The 18,783-nt window shown below is 58.9% G+C and overlaps 1 protein-coding gene across 1 annotated transcript; it reads right to left on the minus strand.

Moving 5' to 3' along the window:
- Positions 1-3,337: 3,337 nt before the first annotated feature.
- Positions 3,338-18,449, minus strand: CACTIN (cactin, spliceosome C complex subunit). Its single transcript, XM_037505059.2, has 10 exons — positions 18,239-18,449; positions 14,982-15,462; positions 12,352-12,447; positions 11,747-11,892; positions 10,701-10,863; positions 10,507-10,621; positions 6,922-7,114; positions 6,153-6,275; positions 5,779-6,059; positions 3,338-5,566 (listed from the first exon to the last, which is right to left on the minus strand). Exons 1-10 carry the CDS (start codon positions 18,436-18,438, stop codon positions 5,076-5,078), a joined length of 2,289 nt encoding a protein of 762 aa, XP_037360956.1. The 5' UTR covers positions 18,439-18,449; the 3' UTR covers positions 3,338-5,075.
- Between the last annotated feature and the right edge of the window lie 334 nt (positions 18,450-18,783).

Genomic DNA, 18,783 nt, shown 5'->3' on the forward strand with positions numbered 1-18,783 from the left:
CCGCGCTGCCACGTCGCGGGCGCCGGAGGGAGGATGCGGCACAGGAAGCCCCGGGCCGGGGCGCGGCGGAAGGAGGGACAGGACCCTGCCCGGCCCCGGGGGCCCCGCGGGGCTGGGAACCGCTTGGGGAGAGGGCTCCGCTCGGCGGCCCTGCCGTTGGTCTGTCCTTGTCTGTCTGTCTCCCTCTGTTTCTTATCAGCTCCGCCCCGCCGCGCCGGCCACGCCCCTCAGCCCGGGGTCGAACCCGCCAGGGTCTGTGGGTGGGGGTCCCCCAGTCCTCAGGGGAGGCCCCGCGGCCCCTGGGGTAGGGGACGCCCGTCGGCCGCCGGGGACAGGGGTTTGGTGGCTGGGAGACCCCCCTCCCCTTACCCCGCTGACGGCCCCCTGTGACTCGCCGCCAGGCCTCGCGTTATTCACCGTCTGGGCAGCACCCAAGGCCAGAGGGGACTGGCAGCGTCAGCTCCCTAGGGGTGTCCAGACCTTGGCATAGGGGCTCAGGGCTCGGAGCCGGCACCAGGAGGTGCTTAATCACATAGGGTCTGTGTGAGACCCGCGTGTGAGCTGGGGAGAGGGGGGTGCAGGGGTATTTAAAGGGGAGGAGCCATCGGGCCCCGGTGGGGATCCCCACCACTCCCACGGGCCCCCTCCGGCCCGGGAAGGGTCCTGCTCCTCCTTCTGCCTGGGCCCCGGGCGTGGACTGACTCTGAGGTGGCTTAGGGGACAGGGAGGAAAAGCCCCTAGCTGAAGCCTGCGGCGGGGTGGGGACGCGCCCGCCTCCTTGCCTCAGCACAGGGAAGGGTGCCCAGAGCCTGTCAGCCAGGGGTGATTCAGAGGTTCGGGCCTGGGTGCTGAAAACGGGGGCTGAGCTCCCAGAGAGGTGGGTTTCCTTGAAAGCCCCCAGACTCACTCCTGGCTCTGGGTCAGTCTTATCAGCCCAAAGCCGTGCCAGCTGAGGGTGATGCACTTGAGCAAGGCCAGAGCAAAGGCAGGAGGCTCTATGGTGCTACAGAAAGTGAGAAGCTTCTTAAAGGGTCCTTCCTGCCCACGGCCCTTGGGGCCCAGGATGGGCCAGGAGCCCAGGCTCTGAGGGAGGAAGGTGAATTCTTGTCCTGGCCCTGTACTTCTCAGGAAGCCCCTTCTCTGGCTTCCACACCCACCGTCCTTCCGACTGCTTTAAATGGCCCCTCCCCCCTTCCATCCCATTGTTGGGAGTTTCCCAACTGTTTAACCCTATCTCCTCTTTCCTTGCCAAAGTATCTCCCCAACTCCTATGCATACAACAGAGCACTGGCCTTGATCTCCCAGGCAGTCTTTTTTTTTTTTTTTTTTTTTTTTTTTTTTAATAGAGGCATGCTTTATTTATTTGTTTGCTGGTTTGTTTGTTTGTTTTTTGTTTATACATGCACTGGGTACAGTCAGAAGCGCGGGAGGGTGAGAGAATCCACCAGAGCCAGAGCGGGGAGCAGAGCAGGCAGAAGGACCGAAGTACGCTGCTGAGGGGAGCAGCGGGCGGCAGGAGAGGTCTGCGCGCCATGTGGGACCCTCCTCAGGTGGCCGGGGAGCAGCCGGGGATCGAACTGGTGCCGCAGAGGCTGCGGGCAGCTTCGCAACCCAGCGCTCAACCGCTGCGCCACTGGGGAGGCCCTCCCAGGCAGTCTTATTCCCCACTAATACCTCCTCAGCTGCAGCTCTGTGTATGTGGCAGGACAATTCTGAGCCCTAGGTAGGACTGGAAACCAGGTTTGAGGAAATGACAGGGCTGAGTGAAGCCCAGAAGGTAAGCCAGGCAGCTGTTCTGTGGGGAGGCTCATGGAAACTAGGGCTTTGTGGGATGAGTAGGAGTTCCCCAAGTCCAAGCGACATGGTTGTGGCGGAAATTACATATGCAAAATGTTGGAGGCGAGAGAGCATGAGGCTTTGGGGAACAATATTTAAGGAGGGCAGATGTGGTGGGAAGAGGATGTAGGTTTGGGCTCCAGTTGGGGATGGTGAGAGCTAGAGGGAAACTTCCCACTTCCTCTGCCCATAGATAAGGGGGACAGTGTTTGTTTTGGGAAACAGCCAGGGCAGGGGTCAGAGAGTTCTCTTGACTTGCATTTTGTCTTGGTCTCACCACAATTCTGCAAATGCAGGTCATGTAGATACTCTGTATACAGGGAAACTGAGGTCCAGAGGGAAGACATGATGACCAAGGCCAAGACCTTGAACATGAGCTCCCGGTGGTCACCACCTTCTGGACTCTATTCCTCACCCCACCCCCCTTGCTTAATGGGTGCATAGAAAGCTTGGGAGGGGTTGAGATGGTCTGGGGGGCCAGATGGTGGGAACAGAGGCCACTCTCAGGATGTACCCCCCGTGGCTGTGGTTTCCTGTGGGGGCCATGCAGGGAGCATCTATTCTTAGCTTGGGACATAGCCAAGGGCAGGAAGAGGATGGGGTGGGGTTTGGAAGAGGTTGCGTGGGGGTTGGGGGCAGCTTAAGAGACACTGGGTGGGCCTCAGGCCAGGGTGGGCTCATGGAGCAGCTGGTGGTCCTGTTCCATCTCTAGTCTGTCTGAGGGCAGACACTCTGTCTGCTTCCCCCTGTCTGCTTCACTCATCCTCTGTGGCTCCCCAGGGCTCTGCACAGTTAGGCCCCTGGACGCCTGCCCTGGGACACCTGCCGCCTTCTGTTCCAAGGCAGGCTCCCCTCTGCATTTCTGCCCAGCACCCCCATCCTTCCAGGCCCTTTTCCAGGGAAACTTCCCAGTTCTTCTGAGATCCCCCAGACCCAGTGCCTCCCCTACCCCAGCCTGACCTCTTGGTGCAGCTCTCCTCCCTTGAGACTGGGGGCTCCTGGCTAAACATGCACCCAGCAATTCAGGACAGCCGCCTCCTTTGGGTAGATGCCCTGCTGGACTACAGAGGAGATGCAGAGGCGCTAGGAAGACTCCCCTGGGGCAAGGGGGGGAACAGAAGCTGGGACATGGCGGCCCGGGAGGTCATCTCCATGATGGAGAAACCTGGGTCCTAACCTGATCGCTACTCTACAGGCTTCAAAGTGTGGGCCTGTGAGATTCACTGTGAACCTCAGGAAATGGGTATGAACGTTTTATCTATCCGTGCTGTGAACAGACCACCGCCACACCCATCTCGTGACCAAGCACCAGGCTGGCTCCAAAGTGCCGCCCAGGCCTGTCCCAGAGAGACCTGGGGATTGAGTATGCTGGCGACCAGCAATTGATTAGTGATGTTTGTCACAGGGGCCAAAGGGCAAGGTTATGTCTGTGTTGCCACGATGCTTTTTTTTTTTTTTTTTGCTGGGACTCTCGCTTGCGGCCGGGGAACGAACCGGCGCTGCAGAGGCTGCGGGCAGCCTCACAACCCAGCTCTCAACCGCTGCGCCACCAGGGGAGGCCCCATTATGTACTTTCTTAATCCTGGATCAAGTTGGCCCGGGTCTGCAGTGTGGAGAGCTGCCCCTGGCCAAGCCCTGTCGTCTAGAATAGGGCCACTTCCTTGTGAGAGGTGGGGCAGGGCAAAATGGAGGCCTAAGCTGTAGCAGGGAAACCTGGGATGCCTCAGGTCAGGGCTGGGAGGCGACCAGCGGCCTATGGAGTCCCTCTCAGCACTGCTAACACAGAAACTAGACTCGCACTGTGGGGGTGTGCAGCAGCACCCCTGACCTTACCCACCGGGTGCCCACAGCACCTCCAGGTGCAACAGTGAGAAATGTCCCAGTGTAGTCTGTGGGTGACCCTTGGCCCAGGCGTGCAGCTCCTTGGCGCCCAGCCGTTATCCGTATCAGGAGCAGACGGTGCTCTCTGTGGGGGAGGTGAGACCAAGGAGGGGCAAAGATCGAGAAAGTCATGGTGGCAAACGACTTTCTAACGAAACCACTGCTAAGTATTTTTAGGTGTGGTGTTTGTCTTCAGAAGTTCTTCTCGGTTCAGTTCAGCGCTCAGCGGCCACATGGGCGCTGTGGTCACACACGATGCAGACAGCGGGGACGCTGGGTGTGGGAAGCCTCGCTGTGTGCCATTTCTGAAAATCTGAAATTACTCTAAAATAAAGTGTTTATTAAAAAAACATGCACTCACCAGTAGGCCAATTAAATGAAAATATGATTTCCCACCCCACCTAAAAAAGTCTTTTTAGAGAAACAACCTAAAATATTTCCAGATGAAATCTGGGTTCCGGGCGGCACTTCAGGTCTGACGTAGGATTCTTCCCACTTTTGGTTGGAATTGTCTCTGTAATAAAATGTTAGAAGTTTGTTTCTGGGGTTGTCCTGCCCGAGGGGTGGCTGACAGTCCATGACAGTGGCTCTGCCTGTCTGGCTGACTGTCTAGCTGAGATGAGGGGGCAGCTCCATGGTGGCCGGGAGGCAGCCTGAGGAATGTGGCTGTGCTGACGCAGGATGCGGGCAGACACCCTGCAGCTCTGGGACTGGTCCAGGTGGGGTACTGCAGCCTCACCCGGAGGCCAGACCCCCAGGAGTGCTGATGCTGGGTGGCCACAGGATGTTGTCTTGTGACCCTTGGGTCCTGGACCTGAAGGTGTATGATGATGTGCCCCCACCCCCCACCTGAGGGAGCCAACCCCTTGGCCAGCACCAGGGGCAACTAGGGAACCACAGAACTCAGATATCCCCTAGTTGGAACCTTCTGGAAGGGCACAGGAAAGGATCCAGGGCCCGTGGTTGCGTATTCGTGAAGGGCCCAGAGTCTGGGTTCTGTGGCCAGTGGTCACATCTAAGGGCTGGTCAACATCCTGGACTTGGGCTTCATGCCCCCTGCAAGCCTAGCGGCCCCATATCTGTACCCTGTGCCCTCTCCAGCCAATGAAGGCAGCCCCGCAGCACAGAAACCACAAGGCTGGGAGTGGAGGGGGAGGAGGCCTCAGCTCACCCATCTGGACAGAGGCCGGGGACGCTCGGTTTCTGAGCTCTGAAAACCCCACCTTCGGCCCCTCCCATAGGGCAGGACCCGGGGTCATGCATCCCCTTGGGTTCTGGTGACGACCTCTCCATGCTGGCAAACAGGAGGCCCTAAGGGGAGCCCCAGGTGTGGCGTGAACCAGCCACACCCTCGCAGGTCACCGGCGGTAGCGGTAGCGTTTGAAGTGGAACCACAACTGGAAGATGCCATTGGCGAACTGGCAGCGGAAGCCGTGGCGGTGGGAGTACTCCCACTCACGGTTGACGATCTTGAAAGCGATGTCCTCGTAGGGCGGCCCGGCGTGGAAGCGCAGCGTGGCGAAGTCCTTGTTGTCGGCGCAGGCCTCCAGGAAGTACTCGGGCGTGGAGCGCTTGTCGATGAGATCGGGGTAGAAGATGTTGAACTTGTAGCCCTGCACGATCTTGGGTGGCGGGTTGTCGAAGTCGTAGTGCGTCTGGTTGTACTTGTTCCACTCGAAGCCCGTGTGCACACGGTTGAAGAATCGTGGCTTGCGCGGCCGGTACTTGTCTGCCCACAGGTAGGCCTTGCCCGTCAGCGGCATCTCCACGCTGAACTGCGCCTCGTCCTGGCCCATGCCCTCCCTGGCCCGCCGGAAGAAGATGTCCTCAGCGCTCTCGCTGGCGTCACCTGTGGGCCGGGGCATGCATCAGCCTGGGTCTGGCCCCGCAGGATCCCACCGCCCACTCTACAGTGGGCAAGACGGTCACACCCGCGTCTTGGGGGCCAACCCCTAAATGAATATGTGGGTGCGCAGGTGACTGCATGGAGGCGCAGGGGACCCGAGGGGGAGGATGGGGGCCGGCTCATCATGCCCCCTTCGCCCAGGGCCCACCCAATACCTGTGACCTGGAGCTGCTGCCGCGACAGGTGCAGGCGCTGCAGGTCCTCATCTGGCTCCAGCACATGGGCGTCCAGCGGCAGCTCGTGGGCCGTGAGCAGCCGGGGGCTGTATTTGCCTGCGTCGTAGTCATCCAGGCTCTGCTGGATCAGGTCCTCCTCCATGAGCACGGCCTCCCCGTCCGCCTCGCCCTCAGCTGGGGCTGTTCCTTCTGCCTCTGGCTCTGGGGGGCCGCCCTCTGAGGGCCCGGGTGGGGTTGGGGCTGGCTCCTCAGGCTCCAGGCTGCAGACCAGAGGAAGGGTGGGTGGCTGCCGGGGGCCCCTGCAGAGGCTGGGGAACCCGGACGGGGTGGGAGTGGGCCAGGGCATGGCCTACCTGTGTCCAGGAGACTGGGGCTCCTGCTTGAGGATGGGGAACAGTGGCTCACTCTCCACCCCCTGCTCCTGTTTCAGCTTATACAGCTTCTGCCGCAGCACGTCCTGGTGCCGCTCCCGAAGCCTGAATCAAAGCGCAGGAGTCACTTCCACAGGCGACACTCAGAGAGGGGCCCTGCCACCATCACCCCACACCCTCTTTGGCTTCACAAGACCCTCCTTTTGCTGTGAGGTAGAAGGGCAGCAAGCCATGGCGCTAGCTGGGGTTGCTGCCCAGCTGTGGCTAGTCCAAGGTCAAGATTCTGGTCACAAGGAAACTGACTTGGAGACATGGGGTCATGGACTCAAGAAATGGCCCCTGGCTGTACACGGGTATCCCTAAGCGGGTGAGGCCTACGGGGCAGGCCAAGCCAGATGCAGGGCTGGCAAGGAGGGGAGAAATTCAGAGGCATTTACACAGGCCCCGTGTTTACACAGTGGTGCCAAGCATGCTGAGAATGTGTACACAGAGTGGGGGCCAGCGGCCCTGGACTTCCTGTGATGCCTGCTGACAGGGAAACAAAGGCCTGGCTAGGAGAAAAGGACAACTGCTAACGGCCAGCTCCACCTGGCCCCTGACTCCTGGTAAGGAGCATGGGAACATGGTAGGGGCTTTAGGGAAGACAAAAATCTGTGGGACTCTAGGGTTAGTCAGGGGCAGCTCCCGGTGACATGGCTCCTGGCTCCCGGGTGAGCTCCCAAGAGGGGCTAAGAGCTGCCCACTTGCTCACCTGGCTCGAGCCATGTGGGCCCGCAGCTGCTGCAGCAGGCTCTCCCAGTAGCCCATGTCCAGGTTGGGACCCCCGGCCCGGATCTTGCCCTCGATGCCCTGGAAGATGACCTGCAGCTGGCTGTACGTTTTCCCCTTGAAGACTGACTGCACATCAGAGCTGACCGAGGCGTTGACGCCTTCCCGCCTCTCACCTGCATGGAACAGGGGTGCTCAGTGCTGGCCTAGCCCTCCACCTTGCCTCCTCACCGACTTCCCAGGGTCCTGCCTTGTCCCTGGCTTCTGACTCACCCGTGACCCTGGCTGCATTATTCGAATGCACTAAGTTGGCATCAGGCCTTGGACCCTGGCCCCTAAGTCTGAGGGAGGCTGGGCATGTATTTCTGGGCCTGACCTGGGGGTCTGGGAACCTTAGCATCCAGGTTCAAGTTTGAGTGCCTTGGCCCAGTACACCTTCCACTCTCTGCTGGGTCTGAACCACACGGTAGGGGACTGGATGGTTCACTCAGTAGCCAGCTATCCAAACTTCAAATCCTGCTCTGCCAGTCCCAGCTGTGAGCCTGGGTAAGTGGTTCACCCTCTCTTGGCCTCAATTTCCCCTCTGTAGACACGAGAGAGAACACATGTAGCACTTGCTGTGTATAGCATGAAGGATGCTGCTCCCAGGCACTGTGCCTGCCATTGTGTCTCTTGGGAAGTCCTGATGCTACCCCCAGGACAAACAGGCCCCCTATGTCCTACAGGAGACTCTCATGGATTCTCTCAAGGCTGGGGGCTCAGGGACCTTTCTCTCCCCTCTGGACTGTGAGGCCCCTGAGAATAGGGGCAAGATGCCCCTCCATGCTCCAGTATACCAGCCTCCTTGTTGCTCACGAGACACCAAACCCTGCTCCAGGGCCTTTGCACATGCAGTACTTGTTACCAATAACTTTCCTCTCCATCCAGTTTGCTCCCTGGATCCCACCCATCACAGGCGATCAGTGAGAATGTCCCCTGTACCAGGAAGTCCTCCCTAACCACCACATTATCCCCTTGGCCTGGATGTCCTTAGGCTTCCGGCTGTGGTTTCCCCAGCTCTGTGCTGGGCCCACAGGCAGCTGAGTGTACGCAGTTGTGAGTAAATGGAGGATAGGTAGCCAGCTTTTGCTCCCAGCTGGCTTTTCCAATGCTTCCAGGGGTCAGGTTGAGATGGACCTGAGTCCCTCCAGACACCAACCTGGGACACTAGAATCAGAGATTCTGTCCCATGCCGGGCACCTGAGCAGTCCTGGGTAGCAATGGACTCAGCAGGAGGCCCACCGGGCTGGCAGGCTGACGTAGGTCTCTTAATAGGTACAGATACATTTCGTAACCAAAACTGAATTCGGCAACAACCCCCAGGCCCATCTAAGCAGAGCCACATCCTGTGCACACAAAAACAGAAACTGGGTCTATGCTTGTTCAAAGCGACAGTTGCTGGGGAAAAAGAAAAACCCAGCCAGCCAGTCAGCTGCTCCCGTGAGAGCCAAGTGCTGCGGAACCCCGTTTGAGGAGGCCTAGGTCCGCAGGTGGCTGTGCTGGGGATGCCGCCTGAGCACTCAGCAACAAGGCCCGGGGGTCCACGTGAGGGACCACGTTTGGGAGAGGTGTTACTGCGGGGAGGACTCGCAAGCAGGCCCAATGGAGAGGGCACAGAGGCAGCTGGGACCCGCTTTCTGCTGCACAGCCCACTGAACGGTGAGAATTTCCCAGTTACAGCAACAGGAAAAAGAAAAAGAAAAGGAAACAGCCCAAATTAATTTAAAAAGAAAAAAGGACAGCGCCAGATGGGTTTCGGTTCCTGTTTTGAAAATCAATCCGAAGGGAGAAATGGGAACTCATCTTTGAGGACACCTGGAGTGACCTGGGACCCGCCCCGCCACAAGTAAGGACGCGTCGGAGAAAGGGGAGGGAGGGGCCGCAGCTACCAGGCCCCAGTGGACTTGAGATGACCGTGGACTTTACGCACTGAGAACTCTGGAAAAGGGGGCGACGGCAGCACGTCCCTCAGACTTCCCCAGACAGCTGCTGGGGCCTCGACCTCTGAAGGAAAAGGTCTAGTCCTGCCCTCGGAGTCCTGTACCCAGCCAGGCGTCGCCAGCTCCAGGAGAGCCAGAGGACATAAGAGGATTTCCTGCTTCTCCTCAGAGATTACCAGTGGACACACCCCGCTGAGAGGAGGCCTCAAACCACGGACAAGGGAGATGTGCAGTCCCGGAGAGAGGTCCCACACAGCGCAGGGAAGGCGCAGGATGGTGGCTGGGCAACAGCCGGGGCCAGCCTGCCCTCAGCGGGGGCGGGAGACACCAGGGTACCGGGTGGGGAGAGGAGGCTTGATGGGCACTTCGAGTCCGACCACCTGCAGCGTCCAGCTGGACGCCGGTTGGTGGTGGACACGTCAGCCCCACCGGAGGCACCTGACAGCTGCACCGGCCCACCCCACACTCCTCTGGTCCTGCTTGATCACCCCTCCCCTGGCCACAACCAACAAAGGGGCTGGGGCTGGACCCCGAGGAGGTGCCAACCAGGCAAGGTTCCCCACTGCTTGGTGGCCCAGACCTGTACCCCAGCCATGTTCACAGCTACCACTCTGCCAGTGGCCCCACAGCACCCCTCCAGCTAGAACTCTAGATCAGCCTCGCAGCCACCAAAGAGACATGTCCTGACCAAAGGGTGGTCCCCAGTACTCCAGAAGCACTGAGGGAAACTGACTCCATTTCAAAGACAGGAGGTAATTTCTCCTTTCCCTAAAAGCAAGCAAGGTCTCCAGATCACCGGCCCCCGCCGCCAGTGACAGGCAGACAGGCTCTGGGAGGGGAGAGCAGACCCCTGCCATGGCACATGGGCCGGGAAGTGAGACTCGGGGCTCTCAGGAGCTGATGTCATGAAAGCTGGGGGCTCAGGGAGCTGGATTAAGGGAGAGGGAGGGCAGGACTGCTACGGTTGGCTCTGCCCCCGAGGACGCCGGGTGGTCTGTGGGGCCAGGGATGCTGCCGGGAACAAAGCCTCAGAGTGACCCAGACCGGATGGCAGCGGGAGAGCTGGCTTAGTGCTCCTTCCCCTCAGCACTACATGCACACACTCATCTGAGGGAAGGAAATGTTAGTTAGAAAAGACTGTCATGTTGAATAGATGGGCGGCGTGGGTTCCTGGCCAAGTGGCGCTGGGTCCTGCTCTGAGACGGAGCTCCCAGGAAATCTTGAAGCCCAACAAGAAAGATGTGGCTGTCACCGGCTCCTCACCATGCCACTAAACGACCATTCGAAGGAAGCTAGGTCTGGATGTCTCAGCATTCTGAGACTCCAAGACCTGGGGAGTTGACAGAGTCCCCCACCATCAGGGAGCGAGCCCCGCCCTTGGCTGATGCTGTTGGTCAGAGGCCCCGAGAGGGAGAGCCAAAAGGGCAAACAACCTGCAGGTGAGGACAGGCCCTTTGGTGAGCCCAAGGCTTCCCGAGGAGTGACCTGGCCCTTAGCGCTCCCATCAGATCTGGATATGCGCCCCCAAGGGCACACCCCCTAGCATCTCTCTAGGCACCCCAACTTGGACACGCGCTGCTTTAGGTTACCTGGCCCCTTGCCCGAGGCCTCCAGTTTGCGGAGCTTGGAGATTTCATCCTCCGTGATAATGGTCATGTCCCGCCAGAAGTCTGCATTCTTGCCTTGCTCGAGCTCCATGTATACCTGGGGGCGCAGAGGGGATGGTGAAGGCTTGTCCTGGAGGTGCTGGGGGCCTGGGTGGGGGTCCGGGGGCTGATGGTACCTGGATGTCCTCAAGCAGGTCTTCCATGTCAGCCACAGTGAGCCCGTTGAGGAAGGTGTAGGGCTCGTGCATCTCCACGGCCAGGTCGTCATCCTCAGCACTGATGTACTTGGCGAGCAGGTCAATGGGCTTGGCTCGGCCATCGCGGATGCGGATCTTGGAGCTGCCAGGGGGCAGGGGCGAGGTCAGAGGCAGCGATGTCCTTCCTCCTCAGGACCCTGCCTCTGGGGATGCCAGTGCAGGAGATGGGGGGAGTTTGGATAGAGGGTAAAGGAAGGCATCCTGTAAAAGGGGGTGCTGGGTGGAGAAGCAAGACAGGCTCAGAAGCCACAGGCCAGAGAGGGCAGAGACAGGAGCACACGTAAGGTCAGGAAAGTGGGAGCGGGGCAGGGGCACGAGGCAGACGGGACCACCTCCCCCCTGTGGATGGCGCCTGAGTCCTGTGAGGCCATGGGTCAGAGGCTGCTCCTGGTCCCACCCGCGGGAGCCCTGGGCCAGCAGGCCTGGTCCCTGCACAGGACCAGTGTGGCTTACAGGCAGCAGGGCCAGGGGGCGGGGGTGGGGGAGACACTAAACATGGGCTCCTGTGCACACACAGAGGCTGGGACTCAAACACCCACTGTGCAGCCTTGGGCAACTCATGGGCCCGAGGAGCCTCTTTTTCCTGGCCCGTAAACGGCGCTAGTGGGTGAACCACTGGCATGGGCTGGGTGTGGCAAAAGGGCTCAGGTGGTCAGCACTTTAGGATCCAGCACAAGCTCCTCAGCAGATGCAGCTCCGCAATGCGGACGGAGGGGCAGTCAGATGCCTCCTCACCACACAGGCTGACGGGAGACTGGAGGGTGCAACGCACCCTCCAGAGGGGCCCCCTGGCCCCTGAAAGAGTGACTAGGGGAACCCAAAGGAAGCAGCAGATTCTAGGCAGTGGGGCCAGCAAGTAAAAAGGCCCAGGGCAGACACAGGTGCTTGGATCCAGGAGAAGGGTGGCAGAGTGAGGGGACGGAGGGTGGGGAAGGGTGCCCCCTCTCCCCAGGGTGGCCCCACACCGCAGCTTGGCCTGCTGGAGGTGGAAGTTGTCCTCCTGCTCCTCCCATGTCTTGAAGTGCTCCGCCTCCTTCTCCCGCTGCAGCATCTCCAGCTCCTGCTCGCGCATGGCCTTCTCCCGCTCCCGCTCCAGCCGCAGCTGCTTCACCTGAGGGTGCACGGGCAGGGTGGGGGCCGGGGTCTGAAAACTGCATAATGGGGGTCCCGTTGGGTCTGTCCAGCCCAACATGGGGCCATGGGGTCTCCTGGGGTCATGGGGTCTTTTTGGGCCATGGGGTCTCCTGGGGTCAAGGATCAAACTATGACTCGGGTCTGGCCCTGATCCATTGGCCGTGGACACACGGATGCCCGAGGCTTTGGTCAGACCTTGGGGCTGACGGGGCCCTCTTTCAGCCGCTCTGACGGGAGCGTTCAGAGTGAAGCTGAGAGATGGAGGGGAACAGCTTGCTGGAGACACTGAGCCCTTGGATCCGGGCCTAAGCCACTTCAGTTGGATTTTTCATGTAAGTCAGTCAGGTCCCGCTTGACTTAAGCCAGAGCGAGTGGGCCTTGAGTCCCCTTGAGGGAAGGCCTCTGACCTCATGTGGGCAACAGGGGGCACCCCCACCTTCTGCAGCTCCAGCCGATTGTCCTCCTGGATTCTCTTGTTCCGCTCCTTCAGCTCCTTCTCCTCCAGGTGACTGATTCCCTTCTTCTCCAGTGCCTGGAGGGGCCAACCACATTCCCACTGAGCAGTGATGCCTTCCTCATTGCTCTCCTTGGCACCACCCCCAGGGAGCCTGGGACACACCGTCTATGAGATGAATCAGGCCAAAGCATTTGCTCTGAAGACAGGAGAGCGAGGCTGAGAGAGCAGTAACCTACCCATGGTCACACCGCCCAGACTTGCGCTCAGAGACAGCGCCCCCTCAGAGGCACCAAAGTCAATCTGACACAGCCCAACATTACAGAGCACCCCAGCCCATGAATGAGACGTGCGCCAAGACATAGGAAAGGCAGCCACCCCAACTCTGGGGGACTCATGGGAGAACCTCGCTGAGGCCCACTCTCTGATTTCATGCTGAGGCCTAGCTGTACTGGCTACGCGGTGCCCGCACTAGTCAGAGTCCAGCAACTGCTCAGGGAGGCAGGAACAGTGAGGGAATGAGAGGCTGAAAGCACATGAGCCTCAGGTCACCAGAGCGTGGGGATAAATGGTTCTCCACACTTAGGCCCCTGGGAGTGCCACGAACACAGTCAGTGGCTCTTCCCTGTCTGCCCCACCTAAGAGGGTGCTTATGTAAAAGGCTTGGAGACCCACGTCCCCCGACATGACGTCGCAACTGCTGACTGAGCAGGGTTGAGCTCTGCACTTCCCGTCATCTCCCCCAGGCTCCCAGGATTCAAGGACCCCCTGGTACCTGGAAAATGTGCCTCCAAGGGGACATAGGGCTGCCTGGCTTAGGACCTCCTCGTGACACCGGTGCTGCTCTGGCCACTGAGGTGGGCTCACGGTACGGGCACTTTCTACCCCGTGCTGCACAGTGTAGAGCTGAGGGCCTGGGTGAGGGGGCCAGACGACCCAGTCATTCAAGAGCAGGGTGACCTTGGGCAAGCGACTCCACCCTGAGAAGGCCTCAGTGAGAGCTGACACAGACATGTGCAAAGTTCCTCGAATGACGCCCGGCACTGGGTCCACTGTCACCGCCCACTCTGGTGATCCAAGCACAAGAGATGTGACGTTGCCCGTACTGCTGACCTGTCCGGTGCCCTTCCTGCACTGGAGGCCTGAGGCTGAGCAGGGGGTTTACACCCTGTGTGCTCATCACTGGAGGGGCCAACAAAGCCCTCAGTGCAGGGTGCGCTCCCTGGGGCCAGGCCAGGCTCCCAGAAAGGCTTGTGGAGGAAACACTGAACACACACGCCTGCAAGGCCCTCACTCCGCACTTACCCAGAGCCCACCACGAGTGCGAGCAGAGCGGCCCAGTGGAACCTACAGACCGGCAGGAACTGTAAGCCTGGCCGTGTCTGGATGTCTCTGGGACACCTTTCTGGACTGCTCACTGTAAACAGCAGCTGCCACCTGCCTGCCCTGTCTTTGGTGGACTCGGCTAGTCTGGTTCTCCATAGCCTGACCCCCTGTGAGGGTTCACACAGGCCCACACCTGGCAGACACGCATCTCATCTGTTAGTAAAGTACTAGGGAGCGAGAAAGAGTATCAGGGAGCCCAAAGGGGCCAGAAAGACCTCCCAGAAGAGGACACACACCAGCTGAGACCTGAAGAATGAGCAAGAGCAGTCATGGGAGAGGCAGCGGGTCCCAGCAGATGGGGCTAAGCGCACAGGTTCCAAGGCGGGATGGGCTCCTATGTCCAGACAGCCGTGGAGAACTGCCTGGAGGCATGTGGTGAACGGGGGTACCAGCTTCTGACTGTGCCCCCCCCTCACCCCCCCGCTCAGGTGCTGTGTTGGCTTGATTTGTGTGCTCCCCTCTCCCCGTCATGATGTCCCCATCCCGCCCCTGGAAATGGTGAATGGGACTTTATTTGGAGAGAGGGTCTTTGCAGTTGTAATTAGTTGAGATCAGATTGGAGCAGGCTGGGCCCTAATGCAATGACTGGTGTCCTCAGAAGACAGACATCTGGATGCAGGGACAGAGGGGAGAAGCTGTGTGACAACAGGGGCGGGCATGGAGTGATGCAGCTCTAGGTCGAGGCTAGAAAGCACCCAGCAGGAGCTGGGAGAGGCGGGACAGGACTCTCCGCCAGAGGCTGCCGAGGGAGCATGACCAGTGACACCCTGATTTCAGGTCCCTGGCCTCTAGAACTGGGAGAGAGAAAGTGTTGCTTCAAGCCACGCACCTGAGGCTATGGCTGGCAGGTGAAGGATCGGTGTTTAATTTTCATCTTTCAAGTGAAATGACAGTGATAAACTCTGAGCCAACAGAGCAGCAATGACTGGGAAAGCCCACTTGTTGTCCACGCTGTTTGAGGTCTGGCCAGGTTTGGGCAAAGGTTCTACACAGCAGGACAGTTAATGGAATGAAAGCGGCAGAAAATGAGGCGCAGAAGTTACGTAGAAGATAAACTAAAAGGCACAGTGTCGCCTTGGAATGTTTGCTGGGAGAGCTAAGTCACACCTCTTGAAACAAGTTGTAAAAAGTGTACAAAGCAAAAGCCTTTGGAAAGGCAGGAAGGGCGGCCAATGGTGCAGACTCAGGAGGAAGCAGCATGCGCCGCACGGGGACAGCGGGCTCACCTTGTTCCAAATGAAGGTGCCCAGGAGGTTGTTGTCGCCGAAGGGGTTGTCAGTGTTGGTGTAGCCCATGTACTCCTCCCCCCAGCCCATCTTCTCCCGCTTCTTCCTCTCTTTTGCCTCCTTCTTGGCCAGCCGCCGAGCCCGCTTTTCCTCTGGCGTCTCGAAGGCCTTCATCAGCTCCTCCTGCTGCTTCCGCTCCTCGCGCAGGCGCAGCCGCTCCTGCAAGCTTTGCTGCTGGCTCAGGGCGGCTGCTGCCTCCTGAGGACTCTGGGAGTGGTCTGGGGATGCTGAGCTGGATCCGGAGGAGCCTGGAGACCAAGAGCGTGTCCGTCGCCGGCGGACCCATCTGCCACGTTGCTGCTGCCTCCGCTCATCACCTGAGTTGGACCGAGAGGACCGGTCCTGTGAGTGACAACGGGGTGGTGGGGGACTGCGGCTCTGCCTCCCTCGCCGCTTCCACCGCTCTTCCTCTGAATCTGACCTGCAGAAGGAATCCGAAAAGGTCTGCTTACTGTTTGCGGGTCAGTCATTTATCTGACAGGCCTTTGTTAAACACCTCTGTAAGTGCCAGGCAGAGTTCTAGATTCTGGAACACAGCATTGACAGTGACAGTTCCTGCCCTCTGGGGGCTCATGTCAGCACACTGATACACCACGTAATAGCAGACAGTGCCAACAGCCACAAAGAACAGTGATACAGAGTTAAGGGATGGAGAGATCAGTCTCAGGATTTCCGAGTGGGTCATTCTGGAGAAAGTAGGGAGGAAGCTACAGGGAGAGCTGGAGAAAGAACACTCCTAGCACAGCAAGCACAAAGACCCTGGGGCAGGATTGTGTCTGATGTGCGAGAGGGTCTGAGTGGCTGAAGAGTTGTGAATGAGGAGGACAAAGGGAGGCAGAGGGGAGGGCAGGGGCGGCTGGCATGGATGGCCCAGGTGCTGTAAGTTCAGGAACCCGAGGGCCTGACAGGTCTATGCCAAGGGCAGTCTTACCAGAAGGTGGTGTTTAAACTGGTCCTATAGGATAGGCAGGAGTGAACGGGGGTAAGACGGACACTGAAGTGAAGGACAGTGAAAACAGGGAATGGAATGCTGAGTTCCTACGGGTGGATTTCTTAATGTTGGAGACCTTCCGAATGTGGAGAACAACGGAGTCTGAAGTATTCTGTTAAACACAACTAAGCGACATCAAAACTAAGCAACAAACCCAATTATTTTGGAGTTCTTAAATACAGAATAAATTTCATCAAATTTTCCTTAACAACATTGATTAATTATGAATCTAGGATGACTGATTCTTGTGGATAATTCAAATACTAGAAAGCAGTAGGCAAAAAATTACAAAGATGACAATAACAGATTTAATGCTACACATGAACCAGTGCTAAGAACATCAACATCAGAGGCTTAACCCAAAGTCAGCAAACTTTTTCTAGAAAGGGCCAGCCTATGCGCTACAACAGTAGAGATGTTATGTTCAAGGCAGCCAGAAAGAGCATGTAAACAAAGGGGCACCGCCGTGTTCCACTACAATAGTCCCCCCTTCTCCGTGGCAATACCTTCCACGACTCCCAGTTGGTGTCTGAAAGCAAGGATAGTATCAGACCCTACCATGTTTACATCATACACATTTATGATAGTTTAACTTGTAAGTTAGGCACAGTAAGAGATTAACAACAAAATCTACGATATAATAATATTAAATAATGAATAAACTCATAAAATGATAACAATATATCCATAAACATTATGTCTCCCAAAACATCTTATTCTCAGTATTTTCGGATCGCGGTTAATGTGGATGACTGAAAATAAAGTTGTACATAAGGGGGAAGTAAAATTTTCTGGACACCAAAATTTGAGTTTCGGGCCTCCCCGGTGGCGCAGCGGTTGAGCGCTGGGTTGCGAAGCTGCCCGCGGCCTCTGGGGCGCCGGTTCGATCCCCGGCTGTTCCCCGGCCACCGGAGGAGGGTCCCGCATGGCGCGCAGACCTCTCCTGCTGCCCGCTGCTCCCCTCAGCAGTGTACTTCGGTCCTTCTGCCTGCTCTGCTCCCCGCTCTGGCTCTGGTGAATTCTCTCACCCTCCCGCGCTTCTGACTGTACCCAGTGCTTGTGTAAATAAATAAATAAATCTTAAAATTGAGTTTCATGTAATTTTCACATATCACGGAATACTCTCCTCACCCCCCCCTTCCCCTTCATCATTTAAAAGTGTAAAAAACTATTACTGGTTTTTTATTACTGGTTCATAGGCTGTAGTTTGCCAATCCCTGGTTAAACCATTTATTCTTAATTTCTCTCCTGCTGCTTGTATCTTCTAAGATTCCTGGGTGGCAACGATATTCCATACCTTTAAAATGAAAAGCCACCTTGTCAAACCGAGAGGACGATGAGCTGTGCCTGCCTCCAGTCACTGACTGGTGTGGACAGCACGCTCTGGGGACAGGGACAAAGCATGCCTAGGGAGGGGCGGCGGAGACCCTGAGGGCACAGATGTGCAAAAGGTGGGGCAGGGACCCGCCTGGGTGTCACACCTGGGTTGAGCCAGCACTGGGACCCAGGTCTGGGAGTCCCCATCACCATGCTGGTTCCTTCAGGGTGGAGAAGACTCAAGCCAAGTCTTGCCCCATCTTCAGAAAAAAAGAACTGCAAACAGACAGGGGGGACTCTGGGACCCAAGGCTCGGAGTCGAATCCTTCTACTTGCAATCAACAGTTCTTCCTTTTTACACCCCCCACCCCCGTTAACAGTCCACCAGCAAGTGTCGTCAACTCTATTCTGAAACCCCTCTTAAATCTAACCAGTTCCCCACAGCCTCCCTCTCGTGAAGGCCGCCACCACCTTTCGTCTGCAGCGCTGGACCATCCTCCTCCTCCCTGGTGTCACGTCCGCCGCGCCCGCCCCCAGTCCCTTCTCCCCACTAAAGGGAGTTCTGTAAGCCAGTCGGACCACATCACCCCATTGCTCAAAATCCTCGCACACCTCTCTCTCCCCGAATAACGGCAAACCCCTCACTACCGCACACGAGGCCGCACCGTCCAGCCTCCCGTTACTCCTCCGACCTCATCTCCTGCTCCCCTCCGCCTCGCCCCCGAGCTCGCCGCTGTTCCTCCAAGCAGCAGGCGCCCTGCCGGGACGCCTCGCCTCGGCCCGCGGCCGGACGTCTCCTCGCCCGGGCGGACCTCCCTGGCTACCGCGGCGCCTCCCCGCTGCTCGACGGCAGAAGCCGCGGCCCGGCGCCGCGCACGCAGGGACCCACCTGCGCTCCCGGCTCCGCCGCCTCCGCCTGCGCCGCCCCTCGTCGTCCCGGCGCCGCCGGCTTCGCCGCCCATGACTCCCGCTCCGACTTCGACTCCGGCTCCCGCTCCGGCTCCTCTGCCTCCTGCCTCTGCGACCCGCGGACCGCGAGCGCGAGCGTGTGTCCCGACCCATCGGCGGGGACGGCGGCGCACACGACATCCGGGGCCTGCGCCGGGGCCTTCCCCATCGCGGCGCGCGCCGTGCTGCCCGGCCCGCGCCTGAGCCAGCCGGGGGAAGGCCGCCCCGCGGGGACGCCGAGGGCCCGCAGCCGCCCCGCCTTGCGCACCCAGGGGCCGCGGCGGGGACTCCGGTTGTACCGTCGCTTCCGCCCTGGGTTGGGGGGGCGGGGGAAAGGGGGGGCAGGCTCTTCAGGCAATGCCGCGGCCAGCCCCTGTGGGTCCTCGCGCCTCAGGGCGCCTGAGGAGCTGTGGGCGGAGCAAGGGCCAACCAGAAACTGAGCGGGGCGGGCCCTGGGGTGACGGTTTCAAGAATCGGGTCCGAGGA

This window comes from Talpa occidentalis, unplaced genomic scaffold (assembly GCF_014898055.3).
Source record: "Talpa occidentalis isolate TD23 unplaced genomic scaffold, MPIMG_talOcc4v2.1 talOcc4.12, whole genome shotgun sequence".
In the NCBI taxonomy this organism is placed as follows: Eukaryota; Metazoa; Chordata; class Mammalia; order Eulipotyphla; family Talpidae; genus Talpa; species Talpa occidentalis.

Coding starts and splice junctions, on each gene's coding strand:
- CACTIN (XM_037505059.2), bottom strand. CDS start 18,438: ATGTCGTGTGCGCCGCCGTCCCCGCCGATGGGTCGGGACACACGCTCG. Junction 10,864..11,746: donor CTCCAGCAGGCCAAGCTGCG/GTGTGGGGCCAC, acceptor GCCCCCTGGCAG/CTCCAAGATCCGCATCCGCG. Junction 10,622..10,700: donor ACCTGCTTGAGGACATCCAG/GTACCATCAGCC, acceptor CTGCGCCCCCAG/GTATACATGGAGCTCGAGCA.